This window comes from Brassica rapa, chromosome A02 (assembly GCF_000309985.2).
Source record: "Brassica rapa cultivar Chiifu-401-42 chromosome A02, CAAS_Brap_v3.01, whole genome shotgun sequence".
Lineage (NCBI taxonomy): Eukaryota > Viridiplantae > Streptophyta > Magnoliopsida > Brassicales > Brassicaceae > Brassica > Brassica rapa.
In genome coordinates this window covers 8,331,314-8,351,086 of record NC_024796.2, presented here as the reverse complement: position 1 = coordinate 8,351,086, position 19,773 = coordinate 8,331,314, and the positions used below count along the sequence as shown (strand labels likewise).

At 37.1% G+C, this 19,773-nt stretch overlaps 2 protein-coding genes across 5 annotated transcripts; one reads left to right on the top strand and one right to left on the bottom strand.

Annotated features, from left to right (window-relative positions):
- Nucleotides 1–15,786: 15,786 nt before the first annotated feature.
- Nucleotides 15,787–16,353, bottom strand: LOC103852274. The gene has a single exon (XM_033285169.1). It carries the CDS (start codon nt 16,351–16,353, stop codon nt 15,787–15,789), a length of 567 nt encoding a protein of 188 aa, XP_033141060.1.
- Nucleotides 16,354–16,365: 12 nt separating this feature from the next.
- Nucleotides 16,366–19,299, top strand: LOC103852138 (putative FBD-associated F-box protein At5g56560). 4 transcript variants are annotated; one of them, XM_009129041.3, is made up of 4 exons: nt 17,281–17,398; nt 17,794–18,659; nt 18,752–18,886; nt 18,966–19,299. In XM_009129041.3, exons 1-4 carry the CDS (start codon nt 17,395–17,397, stop codon nt 18,981–18,983), a joined length of 1,023 nt encoding a protein of 340 aa, XP_009127289.2. In that variant the 5' UTR covers nt 17,281–17,394; the 3' UTR covers nt 18,984–19,299. The 4 variants fall into 4 exon arrangements, with proteins under 4 accessions (XP_033141043.1, XP_033141042.1, XP_009127289.2 ...); XM_033285152.1 differs by having other exon boundaries at nt 16,366–17,513; nt 18,752–19,299; XM_033285151.1 differs by having other exon boundaries at nt 17,277–17,398; nt 18,752–19,299.
- The last annotated feature ends 474 nt before the right edge of the window (nt 19,300–19,773 follow it).

Here is a 19,773-nt window from a genome sequence, read left to right as displayed (position 1 = left end):
AATATTAATTATTTATCCAAAACTCTAATAAACAAAATATACAAGTTGTTAATGCACTCTATTGTTTGCAAAGAAGCTTTTCATATTATTTGCCTTTTTCATTTAATGCACAAATACAAATGTAGATTTTCTTTTTATCTAGAAGATGTTTTTTAATTTAACATACAAATTATGAACTGTTTGACCATGTTTATCATAAATTTGGTTATATATATATATATATACTTTTAATATATTCTTCATTATTTACATCTTATTAGTTTTAAACCATACAAAAAAACATATATTAATTTTATTTTAAAACTTACTTTATATTTTAAAACTTACTTTATATTTTAAAACGATTAAAGTAACAATGACCAATTATTTTTCAGCACCACCAAAAATTTGAAAAACCCTATACAATCGAAATTTTATTTCCATATATTATTTAATTTTATTTGTTTATAATATGTTTTAAAAACAAACCAAAAAAAAATTGTGATAAAGAAGGAAAGTTTTGATAGAATGACCAAAATGTTTCATTTAATAGGTAAAATGACTCTTATACCCTAGATATATAAAATTTAATTAAAATATATTAAAAAAAAACATTAAAAAAATAATTAAGTAATAGTCTTATATTATATGTTTTCAAAATACATTTTTTAAATAATTCTTTTAGATGATTTTTTAATTGTAATTTTTCTCTATTTTTGTTTTTAATTTATCTTTTTGTAATTCTAGCCGAAGTTCACAACAAGTGGAGCGACAACCTCGGACCGCAACCAATTATCGCTAGAATCATTATGATGTAGCCCATCACAAATCACACAAATAAAAATGCTTTCCTAGAAACAACTTTTATTTATCTTGACATCTAGGTTTGTCTAAAAAAATACTTACTTTTAATTATTCCAACAACATTTCAAATAATTGCTTTTAACCACTCAACAGGAACAAAAAATGGAAGGGTGGATGCCTATTTCTACGTCTGACACAATGTACCAACAGTTCGAGGAAGGAAAAATTTATCACATTAGATATTTTAATCTTCTTCCCAATAACTGACGGTACATGCTTACTGTTCAACCATACATAATCAATATCAATGAGACAACAATTATAACACTGATTCAAGAAAACATTCCACCGATTCCTTCATACAATTTCCAGCCCCAACGCTATTCCCAGTTGATCAGCTTAGCCAGTGCAACCAACTTCCTCCCAGGTCAAAAACAAAACCCATACCTATCACACAGTCAAATAAATTCTCTATTTTTGTTGCTAAAAACAAATTATTCCCACCGATGTTTTTGACCGCATATGCCTCATCCAAAGAAGTGATTTATATAACCACAACACATATACAAAAATCATCATTGGATTGCGTTAAGCAATAAATATATAATACAATAATTTTTTGTAGATCCAAATTGGTCCGTCTAACTATATGGGACAATGAGGCGGCTAATTTCAGGGAGTTAAATCGCATATCTACCAGGAAAAACCAAATCGTAATCATCACAAGTATCATTCCAAGATTACATGAAGGTAATCAACTAAACATAAAGTTTATGTCTAACTAAATGCTTACATATATTTCACTTTTCAGAGAAACTATCACTCACAACCACACCAGAATCACGCTTTTATTTTGACAACGACATAGATGTCATACAACGCTTTCAAAAGAGGAATAAACTGCTATCCTAAGCCTGATGGCATACCTCCACATGGGATCAAACCACAAGACGGAAACCGACACCAGTCAACTGTTTTAAAATTTACACTTCAATGCAAACAACCATATATTTTTCAAACTTACTATTGTTTAGAAAACAAAATTGATCACCGCATCGCATTCAAACAAAAGCTCTATGATTAATTCAACAACGAACAAAACTTAACTTCCAATATCTAATATTTAAAACTACAAAAATATAAAAATTTACTTTAATAAAACATATTATCCGCGCGAAGCGCGGACCCCGGCTCTAGTATCATATAAAGAGAGTTCACTGCTATTATCAAAATCAAGCTAATGTAATATATTTCTTTCCCCAGAAACACCGTAGACATAAATCAATCTTCAATTTGTAGTGATGCAATTCAAAATCAAGCTACTAAAATTGAAAAGTTTCTAGAAAGAGAGATTCATTTATATCACCTTATAAAAAGACACTTTTTGAAAAATATATTATGCAAATCCATTGCATTCAATATAAGTACATACAAAACTTTTGCTAAAAGTTTAGAAGATATTTGTTAACTCTACTTAAATTTTAAGAATCTCTCAACTCTTAAAATTATTAAATTCCATTCAAATTCTTGTTCCAATAACCCCCCCTAAGATTCACCAACTCTTATGTTAAATGACTTTACTATGTCGGTGCAAATCACTTTGGTCCCAGTCATTTAACATCAATGTTTTTAAACACAAACCAGAGACTGAACTAAACAACTTCTCGTGTAGTATTGGGACAACCGCAAACGAACAGAAATGTGAATTTAGCTGATTATTGAAATTTTGGTGGAAAAATCAGTTTGGTGATTTTGGCATATGATTATTTGGTTTTAGAGGAGATATTTGCCACATATTTGTTTAGTAGTAAAATGTATTTTTTTTCAGCGAAAAATGGGATTTCACGGTTTTGATACAAAACATAATTTTTTTAAGTTTTAGTAGAAAATGTTAATTTTGTTGGATGTGTGATTTACAGTTTTGACGAAAAATGTGAATTTATTGTTTTGAAAATAAATTAATTTAATGGTTTTAAATTTAAATAAGGTCATCTTAAGTTTAGAAAACTTTATTTTTTGACATTTATCATTTTGGACTGAATTCAATATATTTCATATAATTTTTTTTATTTTTATAAATTTCCAGTTGATTTTTGAGAAGCGTTCAGATGATCTATCTAGCTGTTGCATTTGGTTAACTAAACAAACATCGGTTTGCAGTTTTATCCAGATGAATCACTTAAATTAACATCACGCAGTTATAGTTGAGAGAAGCAGAATCTTCGGACTTAGTTACATCTTAGTTTCTTGTTGCAAACCAAAACGTTGGTATATCCTCGAAACACAAAGGGGGTGATTGGTTGGGCTTTATCTCCATACTTTAGCTTTATTTATTTTTAAATCACTAAATTTTACCAATCATGCTTTAGCTTTATTTTTAAAAATTAAAGTCTACATCAAGTTTTTATTTAATTTTACCAATCATTCTTTAGCTTTATTTTTAAAGCTACAGCAAAAAAAAATAAAGCAAAACTTTTTATTATGTATTTTAGGCAGAAATGCTACATCATATTTTTATATGCTGTAGAATCTGTAAAATGTAAAAAAAGATATATAATATCAAATAAATTATATGATCATAATCAAAAATTTATAAATATTTTAATTTTGAATTTGAGTGTTTTTTAATTATTAAGATATTTAAATAATATAAATATTATTTACATATCACTTTTTTAAATTACAACAAATGTTGATAATTTATAAACAAAAATATTAATATAATTTTTTTTAATTCATATAAAATAATAATTTTATATATACAACACATATTTCATATATTTTATTTTAAAATATCTACAGCCTATAACTTACAGTTACAACAAATTTAACTACAGCAAAAGTCTCTGCAGAAAAAGTCTACAGTAACAACTTTACAGATACAACCAATTTATCTACAGCTAAACATGTACAGCTAAATTTTTTAAGCCACAGTCGAACCAATCACCACCAAAGTCTTGAGCTAGTTGGGTTTTTTTTCGATGACACCACCATTTAATAATAAATGTTCCAACTTTCTTTTGTTAAAAATTACAAATGTTCATAAACATGAAAACATATAGTACATAAAATTTAAATTGTAATTTGAAACATAATATAAGACTTATAATTAATTAGCAAATGTAATGAAACAAAATAAATACTATTACGTATTAGTTAAATTAAGAAATAATATACGATTACTATACTACATATGTCTGAAATGAACAAATAGAATAGACCTAAAATTTCCAGTTATCAAGCTAGTATTCCATTCATTGCGACACTGAGTACCACCTTCGTATTGGTACCCCCAAACTTGTATCCTCCAATTGGGTCGCTTGGAAGATGGCCAAATACATGCGTGAGTATTAAATGTGAAATATTATACCAAAAAATAGAATAGAAATATGTATCCTATGTGGAATGTTATTTTGCTTAAAAATATTTATCTTTTTTTCTTTCAGTCGCAGATTTAACGACGACAACGGCGATAGAATAGAAGGTGTATCTAGAGTTGGTTCAAGAAGAAATTTTGTTGTTAATACAGTAGATGGAAAAAAAAAAGAGATGGTGGGAGAAAATGAGGAGAAGATGGGTTGCAACGTTGGTGGAAGAAAATATGATGACGACAGTTAAACAATCAGTGGTGATGGTGGTGTTGATTGTAGATGTGAAGGTGATTGAGATGTACTGACCGGAGATGAAATTGATAGAATAATAAAGGAGAAGAATTATATTTTCCTCGCTTTGTCTTTTGATCACGTACCTAAATGTAAATATGTGACGAAGTATAAGAACGATAAAGTAATTATAATTATTTAATATTTATTTTAATATATATATTAGTAGGTTCCGTCGGTTGATTAGGAGGATATAATGGCTAATTAGGTAAAATAGTTAGATTTTGAATAATAATTTTTGTTGGTTAGAAAACATACTTTACACGCAGAATGTGAAGCTTTACACGCAGAATGTGAAGCTTTGATATGGGCGATGGAGTGCATGAAGACCCTACATATCTCAGAGGTGGTGTTTGCAACAGACTGCTCACAGTTGGTGAAGATGGTGTCTACTCCAACAGAATGGCCGGCATTCACTACTCACATGGAAGAGTTTCTACGATGTAAGGAATACTTCTCTACTTTCACTATTCAGCATATTCCAAGGGCACAAAACACGATGGCGGATAAGCTAGCACGAGGTGTTAGGACTCAGCCTTCTGCTATGGTTTATGTTGACTCCGTTCCTCCGAGATGGTTCTCGGCTCAGGAATCCACTTAGTTTAGTTTTGCTTCTTTGTTGAAAAAAAAAAAAAAAAAAAAGAAAACATACTTTACAAAAACTTGAGAGTCGTGGTCAAGACTTAAATACGTGAGGATTTATTGTGTTTTTAATCCCGTGTTATGAATCGGAAATATTTTTATCCAAAAATTAAATGTGAATATAGAGTAACTTTGGAGATCTTTTGACCATTAAGAAAGGTAATGTGGACGAGTTAATCATCAGAAGTTAAAACAACTAAATTAAAACCATTAACCAAAACTATTAAACAGAAAACCTAGATTTCGATCCCTTCTCTCATCTTTTACCTACTACAACATCCTAGCCCTAACATATCTAGTAAAATTTATATCTATGTTGAAAGTGATAACATTTCTAGTAAAATTTAGCTCGTCGCAGAAATCTGATAGTCAATGCCATGAATAAAGACTAGATGCAGTAGTGTATCAGTATCAGAAATATGATAGTCAAAAAGAAAATTGACTCTTAAGAGATTATTAAACTGAATAAAATTTCCCTACAAAATAATTATAAAACAAGCTACATTGAACTTAGCTTTTCTCTTTTGTTGAAAATCAAACTTCTTCGGTCACCATTGATAGACTTAACAATCATGAACTTAGTTTGAATAGAAAAACACATGTGAGTTAACCTGGTTCGTAGTGTTACCGAGCCATCCAGTTAGGATCTTTCCATCCTCAAAATAGATAGATAACCAGAAAACACCTCCGACATGACATCGCTCATCACCGATCACCTCAATCAGGTTACAAAAAGAAGAAGAAGACCAATGTGAGAGAATGTCGCAGCAGCGTATTGAGATAATCAAATAATCTGTAACCAAACTCTGATTAAGTTCTTCAACGTCTCAATTTCGTATAGCTCAATAGAGAAATAGAATTGTGGGGCGATTTGTTAGAGAAGAATCTTTTTTGCTTATTAAATCAAAAACCAAGTCTAAGAAGAACATTACGTTCTCCTTTTATAACATCAACAGAATACAATCCTAATCTAACGAGACATGAAAACTAGCAATAATCTTAAAGTTGAAACATATCTAGAATTTTTTTTTTGGAGTTTCTATGAGTCTTGTAGGTTCATGTACGTTTTAGACAAGAATGGAGCTTTTGGAGCATTTTAGAGCCTAAAGAGAATTGGAGCTGAAAACATCAAATTGAAAAACTTTTTTGGACATGGTCTCAATCGACACCAGCCCTTGGTGTTGGTCGACACCCATCGTGTATAGAAATCTCCATGTGCTTTTAAAAAATTTCAAGAAATTGAAGAATCTCCCAAAGTTTTCCACTATTTGCAATCAAGTATTTTTCGTGTTTTAGACTTTAATTAAGTTGTTAGAGTTATTGTATCATCATTCATATTTTGAGAGAGTTGGGGAGATTGTAAGATATGGAGAGAAAAATCAGAACTCACCTTGTAGATAGAAGATTTCAAACTCTTTTACTTCTCCTTTTATTTTCTTAATGCAATTTATTCACACTATGGTTTTATTTCTGCTCTTATGTCTTACTAATTCACTTGTTAGATTTATGATTTTCAATGATTAAGGATTAATTGTTAGACTTGATAGAATAGTTAGGGTAATCTTATACTTCTTCATCTGAATTGAATTAATGCTTGTTCTAGATTAATCCCTTCGAATTTAGATCTTAGGTTAGTTGACAAACATGAAAGTGTTATTGATTTCTTGAATTAATTTTTGATGAGCATATCTATAAAGAAATTTGGTTTAGGGATTTTGTGAACTTATCAAACACATTCTCATTGCTTGTCCAAACTGTTGAATTTGCAAAGAAATATTGAATTCTAGGATCTAAAACACATATAATCTCTGCAACGAAAGTTGAATGATTTGAATATTGTCATTGGAGTTCAAGAACGGTTCTTTATTAAATCCATAGGTTTTTGACTGGTCTTCGCAAAAATCCTATGTCTGGTGCCTTTCCAATCGAAGGTACAACCGCTTTCTTTTGTCTTTTATTTGGATTACATATATTATTGTTTAGCTTACTTCGAAAACTGCTATTTATTGAGTGATCATGAATCTTTGTGGATTCTACACCTGAATACTACAATGTACCTCTGAATTTTCAGAGTAGCTCATAATTAGGGACATAATTTGAGCATATCGAATCTGCTCTTGCAATCCCGCAAAAGGTTTTTCGTCGACAAAATCTTCATCATCATTCTCTTCAAGAACCTGTTCATTACGTTTTTGATTCCTCGAAGCCTGTGGTCGACCTTCCATCAGCCTTCACAATACAGCCTCCATCTAAACTCGTATTGATTCATAGATCTCCAACTGAAAGTTGGCAAATGCTCCCCGTAAGACTTCCGCTTGGTCATCAAATCGTTTCTGAAGAACCTTCTTAGGCGAGAATGGTTAGGATTCTTTGTATATGATACCAACTGTTGCAGCAGAGTATTGGGATAATCAAATAAGCTATAATCAAACTCTTTTTTTTGGTAGGATGCAGGAGACAAAAGTCTCCTACTTTTTATTCAAAATAACAACTTTCACAGGCAAATTTGCCGAGTTCTGGATACCCCATTACAATCCTCCAATAAAACAGAAGCAACAGGCTCTGGAACAGACTCAAAATAATGTAATCCAAGCGATAAAGAAAACGCATAGTTAGCTAATCCATCTGCTAGATAATTAGCCTCCCTATACACATGAGAGAATTTGACTAACCAGTCTCTTGATATGAAGCCATAGCACAAACGTACTAGGAAGGACATGGGATGAGAATCATGAATCCCTGTCTGAAGAAACCCCACACACACTCCAAATCTACTTCCACCTCCAGTCGTCGAATCCCACTATCCCACGCTATGCATAATCCATAATAAATTCCCCCACAACTCCGCTAGAGGAGCCGAGCAAATACCAATGTTAAGCGCAAATCCCCCTCTCCACATTCCATGTTCATCACGCACAACTCCACCTGCAGTAGCCAGTCCCGGATCACCTCTAGCCGCTCCATCAGTATTTAACTTCAGCCAACCATTACCGGGTCGATGCCAAGCAATTTGTTTCTCCACCCTTGTCCCAGCAGGGTATCGGACTCTCAGCTTCTTATTTGCTACCATCACTTCCTTAGCCTTGTCTCTAACGAAACTTACTCTGTCTCGACACTTCCCTTCCTCACCGAATACATACCCACATCGCCATTTCCAACACCACCACACAGTGAGGGCAAATAAAGTTGGCCACTGGTCCCCATTAACAGATATCTCTTGCAAGGTTTTCATAGAGCCATTCTAGCAGAGGTAGTTGGAAGAACCGCTGTCTTCTACTTGGGAGCACGATTCTTGCCCACAAACCTGCCGCTGCAGGACAGTCTCTCAGCACATGAAGAATTGACTCATCTCCGTTCTTACACAACTGGCATACACTACTCTCACTCAGATGTCGACGCTTACGTTCCATGTTTGTCATGATGACTTGATGAGACACCAACCATAAAAAAACACGTGTTCGTTCTGGGAAAACTACACGCCACACCCGACTATACAGAGCTTCCATATTTGGTCTTGGTACCACATCTCTTGTTAAAAAAGCATACGCTGACTTGACGGAAAATCGACCATCCTTACTTCCTCCCCACGACATTCTATCCTGCGCACCAGTAACCTCGTCAATTACTAGTGAAGCCAGTCTCAAATGATTCTGTATTGACAAGTATGGCTCCATGAGTTGGATAATCCACCCAGTTCCCTGTTGCCATAGGTCGCAGACCTTTGTCTCCAAAATCTCCTCTGGAATAAGCACCGTACTTGACTTATATAGCGGTTCATTCAATAACCAGTTATCTCTCCAAAACCGGACCCGACGACCATCACCTAGAATCCAACACGTTCCTGGAACAACCACCTCTCTGATCCCCAACATCAAGCTTCTCCAAGTCGGCGACCAACTCCCTTGAACTGTCGTCCATGATGTATCGCATAGCTCACCCACTCGAAACTTCTTTCGCAGAATCGTAACCCATAAAGCATCATGAGCATTCAGTAGTCTCAATCCAAGCTTTCCTAGTAAGGCAATATTCATTTCTTTGGCTGACCTTATACCAACCCCACCTTCTCTTTTTGGTTTGCACACTTTTTCCCAGGCAATCAGGTGTTGTTTTCTATTTCCTTCACTACTACCCCATATGAAGGCCCGTGCGATCTTATCTAGTTGGTTTAGGGTTGATGCCGGCAGGGCGATAGTACTCATAGTATGAACCGGTATAGAAGAAAGGACAGACTTGGTAAGTGTTATCCTTCCCGCCAAACTCAAAAATCTTCTCTTCCATCCACTAAGCTTGGAGGAGACCTTCTCGACCACTTCCCCAAACGTCTCTTTATTAATCCTCTTCTGCAGCACCGGCATTCCCAGATACTTTCCCAACTCTTTAGTACCTTTGATCCCACTCTCATTACTTATTATGTTTGCTAGATCCCTATGAACATTTTCAGAGAAGAAGATGACTGACTTTTCCAAATTCACTTTCTGTCCAGACGCACCACAAAACGTCTCTAATACTTTACGTATTACTCGAATCTGCGAAACTGAGGCCTCAGCAAACAATATCAGATCATCCGCAAAACAAACATGTGACAAAGACGGTCCACCCCTACTTAACCTGATTGGTTTCCAATCCTTGTTAGCCACTGAGAACTCGATCTGATGACACAACCTCTCCATGCATAACACAAACAGATACGGAGACAGGGGATCGCCCTGTCGGAGTCCACGTTGAGGTCTAAACGCTTCTGTTCTTTCTCCATTCCACAATAAGCTCATCCCAGGGTTCGTCACACATTCCATAATCCACTTAATCCAAATCTGTGGTAACTTTGCTGCTTGGAGTGTATCCTCTAGGAAGTCCCACCTAATTCTGTCGTATGCTTTCTCAAGATCCAGCTTTAGAAGCATCCATCCTCTCCGTCCCTTCTTCCTCCTCAATGAATGCACAGCTTCTTGGACAATGACAATATTATCAGAGCTAAGTCGACCAGGAATGAAACTGGCTTGCGATGGGCCTATAAGTTTAGGCATGAGTTTCTTCAATCTCAATACCATTGCCTTTGTGATGATCTTGAAAAGAACATTGCATAAGCTGATCGGCCGGAACTGCATAATCCTCTCTGGCTTTAGAACTTTCGGTATGAGAACCACCATGGCGTCGTTCATTCCTTCTGCGAGAACCCCAGATTGAAAAAACTCCAGCCCAAACCGAGTTACTGACGCCCCCACTACATCCCATGAGTCTTGATAAAAAACAGGTTGATAGCCATCCAGCCCTGGAGCTTTAAACTTACCCATAGATCTCACTGAAGTTTCGACATCTACCTCCGAGAATGGTTCATCTAGTATCTTCATTTCATCTCGAGTGAAACCGGTAAAACCATGCTGAGGGAGCTTCTCCGTGTCGTGAGGTAGATCCTCCGTTGAGTACAGTCTCTTGTAATAATTTATTGCTAACTTCTCCAGCTCCTCCGGGTGATCAATCCAACGCCCATCATCATCCTTGAGCATCTCAATTTTATTTCTCTTCCGCCTTACAATTGTGCTCGTATGGTAATACTTTGTATTGCGATCCCCAAGAACTACCCATTTTTCTCGTGATTTCTGGTACCATAGCACTTCCTCTTGTTCAAGAACAACATCCAGCTCTTTCTGTAGAACTGACTCCCTCAACAATAGCTCATCCCTTGGGTTTTTCTCTAATTCCTCTTGAATATCTTTGAGCTCCCCAAGAAGTTTCTCTTTTCGTTGAATCACATGACCGAAGATCTCCTTATTCCATTTTTTAAGCTTTGCTTTCAAGAGTACCAATGCCTCTGGAGTACGCATTTCCCCATTCCAAGACGCCAAAAGGAGTTCTCGAAAACCTTCGTGCTTCAGCCACGCAGCTTCAAACCTAAAGGGTCGCCTCCTCGGATCCCCTCTCTTCTCTGGTTCCAGTTGCACGTAGATGGGTGCATGATCTGATGCTAGAAACGGGAGGTGAGAAACCACCGCCTCCTGCCATCTTACTCGCGCCTGAGCATTGCATAGAATTCTGTCCAAACGCTTCGCCACCAAATTACTCGTCTCCTTCCCTCTTCTCCAAGTGAACGTGTTTCCTCTAAAACCCATGTCCACCAAAGCTAACTCATTAATCCAGTCCCCAAAGGCCAAAGAGTCTGATGAGAGTCTACCATTCCCCCCGGTCCTCTCATCTAACCTCAGGATCGTATTAAAATCTCCACCAACCAACACCGGATCATCAATATTCTCCATCACTCGTTTCAACTGTCCCCAAAGCCCACTTCTGCGACTAACTGTGGGAGCAGCATAAACAGCAATAAGATGAATAATCTCCACTCCAATCACCACCCTAGCATGTACAAACTGATCTGACGATTCCAAGACCGTAAGCACACCCGCTTGATCTCTCCACAAAATCCAGATACCACCGCTCTGCCCTCTGGCGTCTACTCGAAAGGAGTTTTCAAACCCCAAACTCTGACAAATCTTCATCGCTTTATCTCCACCCTAGTGGGTTTCGAATAACGCAAGGAAATCTGTGTTGTATTTCTTCAAAATGTAGCGAATAGATCGTCTGAAATTGGGTTTATTTGCCCTCCGGCAATTCCAGAATAAGCAATTCATCATCATTCTTATGTCGAGGTAAGTGTGAATTACCGGAGCAACCTGTCATGCAAGGGGTAGGATTCCTCCATCACCCTGCGAGTTCGTCTGTATATCAGCTTCTCTCTGGTCCATATCGCTGATAATACTATCCATTGCGTTCTCCAACTCTTCATCTCGCAACCGCAGAGGTTCTGGCAACACCCTAATCCCCTCCATGCTCTCCAGGAAGTCACCAGCTGATCTTCCTGCATCTATGTTCTCCACCCGAAGCCTTTTCCCAGACTCCGAAAGACAGATCTCCCCCTTTGTTGGACCAAATACTAAACCTCGAACGGGCCTACTATTTACCTTCTTGGGCCTTCCTCTTCCTCCCTCCGCCACTTTCTTGTTTCCGACCCACTTCTCCTTTGTCAACACTTTCGACACAGTTGGCCCATTTGTTGTCCCGCCAAAGATTACAACTTCCTTCTCTATCAAGGTTCCCTTGCCTTTTTTATTTTGGATATTCATATCTTGGTTCTCCTTATCTCCCTCACCAGCCACTACATCCTCCTGCAATCCTTCCATGTCAGTAACCCTCTCCAGGCTTCCATACTTATTTGACACCTCAATATTCTCCCTTCCCTTCAGTCTCGGAGTCTCTCTGAGATTCCTATTGACCTCTCCACTTGCTTCACCAATCACGACATTTACTGCCCGAAGCGTATGAGTTCCTTTTCTTGATCCCCTTGCTCGAGTGAACCCATCTTCTTGCAATGGTGTGGCCAGTTTAGTGACAGTTTGCACCGTCTGTATTGAAAGGTTGGCCACTCTCTCTGCTATTGTTTTTGGGCATCCATGAACTAAGTGCCAGTAAATTCCACACTTTGAACAGATTTTGGATAGTCCTTCTGATGTGCCCTGGATCGTAGACCCGGGCCAGGATGGTGCACAACTCGACCCAACCAAGGTTTCCCCATCGGATGAAGCAACCATGGTCGAGCCAGAAGCTAACTTTGGACGAGCTGGACGAAGTGACACTTATTTGGGCGAGCTGGTCGAGCTGAATCGAAGTGACACTTATTTGGGCGAGCTGGTCGAGCTGAATCAAAGTGACACTTACATATCTGAGCTGGATGAGCTGAGTGAGCTAAGTGACACTAGTTTGGAGCTGAATGAGCTAAGTGACACTGAAGATGGAGCTGGTTTAGTTGCTGGGCGAAATGGGCCTTTTTCTGTCCAAAGAAAAATTCATAACAAATTCAATTTGGGTCGGTTTTACACCAAATTCGACCAGGCCTTTGCTGATGGTCTCCTGCCCATTTGCATCAAGAAATATCAACAAAAGGAGTCAAAGTCGTGATCATCCAAGAGCCATTCAACAACACACTTATTTCTAGTCAAAAGTCTTAGTCTTTGTTTATGTTTTCTAAGTTTCTAGTTTTCTACAAAACTCTTAAGTCTTTCTTTGACTCATTGTACTATAAATATGTAAACTCTGCCATGAATAAAATCAGTCTATGTTTTTGAGTTTATTTCGTTTCTTCTCTGAGTGAGAAAGAGAGTTCTTTAGCTAGTTCATCGGTTTGAACCGGCTTGTTGATTTGGTGGTCAGCCAATCATCTTTGTGTGTCGTTTGGTGGTTATCCAACACACTACATTTGTTCTTAGGTGGTTAGCCTTAGATCGTAGGTATATCAAGAGTCATTCCGCATCTCTTGACGATCCTTTCAATCCATCTCAGTTTCAGAAGTGCCGTTTGCCTTCTCGGATCATATCCAACACCCAGCTAAAGTGATCCTTCCTTATTTTGGTTCTATCAAGTGGTATCAGAGCCACTTTGGCTGGTTTGTTTTCATTCTTCTTATCATCTTCTCATATCTTCATCATTTTTCTTTTCTTATTTCTTTTTGGATCCGGGCTGTTCCTTTACTCCCTTGTGATCGCCAGTTATTAAAAAAAAAAAGAGAAAAAAAAATCGATCAAAAAAAGAAAAAAAAAATAAAAATTTTGGCTTGAATCACTTCTGAAGAGAAATCCAGGGGGAGTGGTGGAAGAGAAACCCTGCTGGCTGAAGAGAAACCCAGCCTTAGGACAGTTAAGGCGGATCCACACAAAAATCTCTTCATTGTTCTTTCTCTTTTCTTTTCCCACAAAGTTTGTTTTGGGTTTTGACTGCTGATTTTTTACTGCCTATCATCCTTTGAACCAGTGAAAGAACTCTGAGTGACCATCTAAAAATCGTGAGCTAAACACTTGAGAGTGTGAGGATTTTTTGCTAACTTTGTTAAGTGTTTTCAGGATGTTTGGACTTCTCAAGAAATCAAAACCACAACAAGACGTCTACTTTCCTTTTAAAACTGTTTTTGAAAATGAGCAATTGATTTTTGATAAGAAACAGTTTGCTTCTAATGGGTTTGACTTTGTGCAGAAACAAAAAAAGAGACAAAACAGGTGCGATGATAAGAAGTGGGTCAGAAGTGGTGATCGTCCCTTCACCAAAGCCAAGAGAAGCAACTGTGATGTGCCTGATCAGAACGAGCTTCAGACTTATGCCAGCTTGGAAAAGATGTTGCATAAGGCGATTCATGTTGTCCGGCAACTCAAAAAGAAGGGAAACAACAACACTTCTTCTGCACCAAAACAACAAAGTAATTCTTCTTCTCTTTCAAATTTTGATTTGAAAACTAATGTGTTGTCTTCTGATAAAAGCAAGGCTGTGAAAACCACAAGCAAGGCTCTTTCTACCAGGTGCTTCAAATGTCATAGGATCGGTCATTATGCCAACAAGTGCCAAAAACAGAAACCGTTGGTGACTTTGGAGAAAGTTGAAACCGAGCCAGAAAAGGAAGACCCTTTGCCAATTTTCGATAACTATGCACATGAACCAAAGGAAGGGTCAGGTGGAGAGCAAAACTGTGGTCATCAAGAAGAACCATCTTCCATTCACAAACCGGACCGAACTCAAGGTGAGCAACGTTCTGATTATGGTTCTTTTGCATATAATCCTTTTCCTTTTAATGTTTCAGATTTGAGGACAAATCTTTTTGAAGAGAGAGGGAATGATGTGCCCTGGATCGTAGACCCGGGCCAGGATGGTGCACAACTCGACCCAACCAAGGTTTCCCCATTGGATGAAGCAACCATGGTCGAGCCAGAAGCTAACTTTGGACGAGCTGGACGAAGTGACACTTATTTGGGCGAGCTGGTCGAGCTGAATCGAAGTGACACTTATTTGGGCGAGCTGGTCGAGCTGAATCAAAGTGACACTTACATATCTGAGCTGGATGAGCTGAGTGAGCTAAGTGACACTAGTTTGGAGCTGAATGAGCTAAGTGACACTGAAGATGGAGCTGGTTTAGTTGCTGGGCGAAATGGGCCTTTTTCTGTCCAAAGAAAAATTCATAACAAATTCAATTTGGGTCAGTTTTACACCAAATTCGACCAGGCCTTTGCTGATGGTCTCCTGCCCATTTGCATCAAGAAATATCAACAAAAGGAGTCAAAGTCGTGATCATCCAAGAGCCATTCAACAACACACTTATTTCTAGTCAAAAGTCTTAGTCTTTGTTTATGTTTTCTAAGTTTCTAGTTTTCTACAAAACTCTTAAGTCTTTCTTTGACTCATTGTACTATAAATATGTAAACTCTGCCATGAATAAAATCAGTCTATGTTTTTGAGTTTATTTCGTTTCTTCTCTGAGTGAGAAAGAGAGTTCTTTAGCTAGTTCATCGGTTTGAACCGGCTTGTTGATTTGGTGGTCAGCCAATCATCTTTGTGTGTCGTTTGGTGGTTATCCAACACACTACATTTGTTCTTAGGTGGTTAGCCTTAGATAGTAGGTATATCAAGAGTCATTCCGCATCTCTTGACGATCCTTTCAATCCATCTCAGTTCCAGAAGTGTCGTTTGCCTTCTCGGATCATATCCAACACCCAGCTAAAGTGATCCTTCCTTATTTTGGTTCTATCACCTTCATACGCTACAAAATATCTCTCACCATTAATCAATACTGTCCCTTTCAGCGGCTTTGCAAGGTTAACTTCCACACAGATTCTTGCAAAACGGGCTCTTTCAAAGTTCAGTGTCGTCAGGTCTACACGTATTGGCTTCCCTAACCCCGTGCAATTCCCATGAGGATCGATCTGTGGTAAAAATTCACTGGGATGTTTGTTAATCGAACCCAAACTGGTGTTGTAACAATGTCATCTCTCAAGGGGTCGAACTCTGGCGACCAAGCTCTCACCATGAGGTAGCTACCAAAGATCCTCCATGGTCCTCCTGTCAGCGCCGCCAAATACTTATCCTCTTTCTCAAAACGCACCATAAAGAACTGCCGGGGTAGGTCCATTACGTACATTGCTCCCTTCGGACTCCACAATTCTCGTAACTTCTTACTCAAGGCAGCGATCGCAACGTTCCTCCCCAACACCCTAACAATCATACACTGCTTCCACATCCCATTCATCGCTTCCAACACTTCCTTCCCAATCGTGATGGATGGTTCCCCATCCTCTCCATTCGGGAATTCTACTCGGAGTCTTTCCGTAACAAACGAATCTTCAATCAATCTCTCCGGTACCGGCATACCCCCCTCCGTCGTATTCACTACCTTGGATACCCAAGAAGGAACCGTGTCCGGCGGGTCTCCTGGTGGTCTCGCTCTCTCCCCCACATCCATCATAGTCGCATCCTGATCCCCAGATTTTGGAACCCTAGTTTAACCTGTCGCCAGAGCCCTAATCCCGCCGCTCATATTTTCTTTTTTTTTACGGACAATAAAATTTCATTTTTTTTTTCAATATAGCTATAATCAAACTCTGATTAAGTTCTTCGACGACTCTATTCATAATAAAAAAAAATATAATTGTGATTTGTCAGAGAAAAAAAATCTCTTGTTTATTAGATGAAAAACCAAATCTTAGAAGATCACATACGTTCTCCTTTATAACACCAACAGAATATTAATCATAATCTAACGAGACTAATGAAAACTAACAATAATCTTTAGCCTCTTAGGTTGAAACATATACGTACATATACCTATTCAACTTAAGACTTATCCTTATTTAAATAAATTAAGAAGAATTAAAAAGAAAACTAAAAACCAGATAGAAATCGAACTTGTTAATAAATGTGTTACACTTACCAGTAGATAGTTTAAGAGAGAACTGAGAAAGTCCAGAGAAACCCTAACCAGAAAGTACCAACCTCAATTATACTCTATAGTCTCTCAGTCTCTTAATCTCTCTCTCTGTCTCAATGTAAACATGCTAAACATTTCCTATTTATCCACGTGTATATATACCTTTTTGCTTCGATAGAATATTTGTCATACTTGAATCAACTCTCTCTTCTTTCCCTTCATCCGATTCTCAGCTTTTTCCCAGTGAATTATAAGCCAACATTCTTTAAATTCCTTTAATTTAAATGGTTAGCTGTCAAATAAATAAAAATTGAAATAATTCATCGTATTACTTTCAGAGAAACAAATATAATTTATAAATAATTTTGACCGTAATTTAAATTGCGATGAGCTGTAATTTAGAATTTAATCCCTTTTAAAAAGATTTTGTTTTTAAAAGGTAAGAAATCGACAGAAGAAGCCACTGAGAAACACGTAGACTCTGGTGATAAGCTTCTTCCATTCGCTAGTGATAAAATCAAGAAACATAAACATAAACTATGTAACCGAAGAAAAATAAACGAAGACGATCATTACATGCGTGAGTTTTACCTTCCGTTTTTTTCAGTTAAGGTCAAGGTGATGCATCATTTTCATCGGTTGTAAAGTTTCGCTCCTGGTGCTTCTGATTGTGCATTTTTTGACTTCTAGTGGAGGTGTTTAGGTTTTTTTTTTCTGCAAGCCTACAGATCTCTTTGGTTTTTGTCTGTGTAGAAAGTAGAAACTGATTTTAAGAACAAGCATTTGTAGGATTTTGTTGAGTATAATATATAGATTTAACTCGTCAGGGTTTCGATTTGAAAACCTATAGTCTTTGTGTAGTATGTCCGGCTAATATGCTCGTCTTTCATTATTATTTATTATTTATTTTCATTTTTGGGTGACACTTTGATGACGGGAACATAAACTTCTGCTAATATGTCTCCTCTTTCATAGCAATGGAAAATTACAGGAGGGACATTATCAGCCAGCTGCCAGATGATCTGCTCTTAAGGATACTGTCGTCACTTTCTCTTAAGGAAGTGATGGCAACGAGTTTCTTGTCCCAACGGTGGCGGTCTTTATGGAAGTTGGGGTCTAAACTCAAGATTGGTGATAAAGACTTCGACGACTTTCTTCTCAAATGGGTTTCCAGATCTTTGGCTATTAGTAACCCTCAGATTCTAAAGAGCTTGGATTTGAAGCTTATCCCAGGTAATGAATGTGACAGAAATAGTAACTCTTTTCATAGGTTCTCCTCTTTGGTTGAAACCGCAGTTTCTTGCGGTTTGAGAGAGTTGAGAATCGAGTTTCTTTACACATCCCTAGAACTGCCGAGTATCTTCTATGCATGTGGGACCCTCGAAACATTGATACTCTGCAGGCTACATCTCGTGGATGTTCCGCCTAATGGTTCCTTGTCGTCTCTCAAAACTCTTCGCCTTTTATCCGTCAAGTTCTCACGCGACGAATCTGTTCAGAAGCTTCTAAGCATTTGTCCAGTTCTTGAAGAGTTGGTTGTAAGACGATCCGGATATTCCAATGTGGAGATCTTCACTATCAACGTGCCTAGTTTGACGAGTTTATCGATTGATTATATACGTGTGGGATCTCATCAACCCACGGGTGTTCATGGATTTGTCATAAATGCTCCTTCCTTAAGGTACCTGAACATTAGAGACCGTCACAGTAACTATTTGCTGTTCACAAATATGCCGGAGCTGGTCAAGGCGAATGTTGAGGCTGTTTGTGATCAATCCGAGAGTCTAATAGGATCTCTTGCCTCAGTCCGTTATCTCTCTTTGTGTTCAAAATCTTCAAACGTAAGCTTTGTTAATTTGGAATCACTCAAGTCACAACCCTAATTGTTTTCTGTCAATTTTAATTCTACTTTGTTTGTTCGCTTCGGTTACAGATTCCATACCATGCAGGCACTTCCTTTGCCTTTCTTGAACATCTAGAGCTGTGTACTTGTTCTTCGGAGTGTTGCAATCTACTTTCCCGCATAATCACAGACCCCCTAACACTTCGAGTTCTCAAGCTTAAGTCGGTATGTAGTATTCAGTTTCCTTAATATGTGTGTGTGTTTTGCTTTCTTCTAGCGCTAACACCTACTTTGTGCATCTCAGATACATCGCGCCCATTAATGGTTCGTTGGAACAAGCAGACTTTTGTTCCTGAATGTTTGTTATCGCATCTCAAGAATTTGGAATGTAAACATTCAGAGGCTCAAAGCTAAACAAGTGGCCAAGTATATCTTAGCAAACGCTGGTCATCTGAAATTATCTTGTCAACATTTTTTCGACCTTTTTTTAATTGAATGTAAAATTGATTCGAACAAGAAACTCATTTCTATATTAAGTTCAACATGTCACTGAATTTGGAGTATTTCTTTTGGAATTTACAAAAGGTGTTAAATTTGTGATAGTCAGCTACTCGAAGTGAACCGCGCTTATTTGACTATCCCTTCTTGTTTCTCTTGCTGGTTTGTACATAAGTTTTATGATTGCAGGTGGTGCTTGTTGTTATTTTCCATGACGGCCACCGTTTCTTACTTATAACAGTGATTGGGAAGAAATAATATATAAGGAATGAATGAGCTTATTTTAGTGTACGTTGTAATTAGTAATATAATAGAAAAATACATTATTTTAGAGAGAATTTACAAAATGAAACATATCTAATTTGCAATTGTCCCAATAATTTTTTTTTTGACCTTTTGGCCGTACTGGACATTCTTTGTCCTTTATAAATGAAAAAATAGTTTTATAAATATTTAAAATTTCAAAATATTAAAAGTATTAAAAGTATTAAAAACAATAATTGTATGCTTTTTAATATAAATATTGAAATTTTATTTTATTTAATTGACATATAATTTTAATTATGGTTATATAACTAGTTTAGAAAACAAATTCAATGTGTTTTACTATGATA

Excerpts from the sequence above, each read along its gene's own strand:
- LOC103852138 (XM_033285151.1), top strand. Across the intron at positions 18,660-18,751 it reads TGTGTTCAAAATCTTCAAAC|ATTCCATACCATGCAGGCAC; the intron begins GTAAGCTTTGTT and ends CTTCGGTTACAG.
- LOC103852274 (XM_033285169.1), bottom strand. The coding sequence starts at position 16,353 with ATGGATGTGGGGGAGAGAGCGAGACCACCAGGAGACCCGCCGGACACG.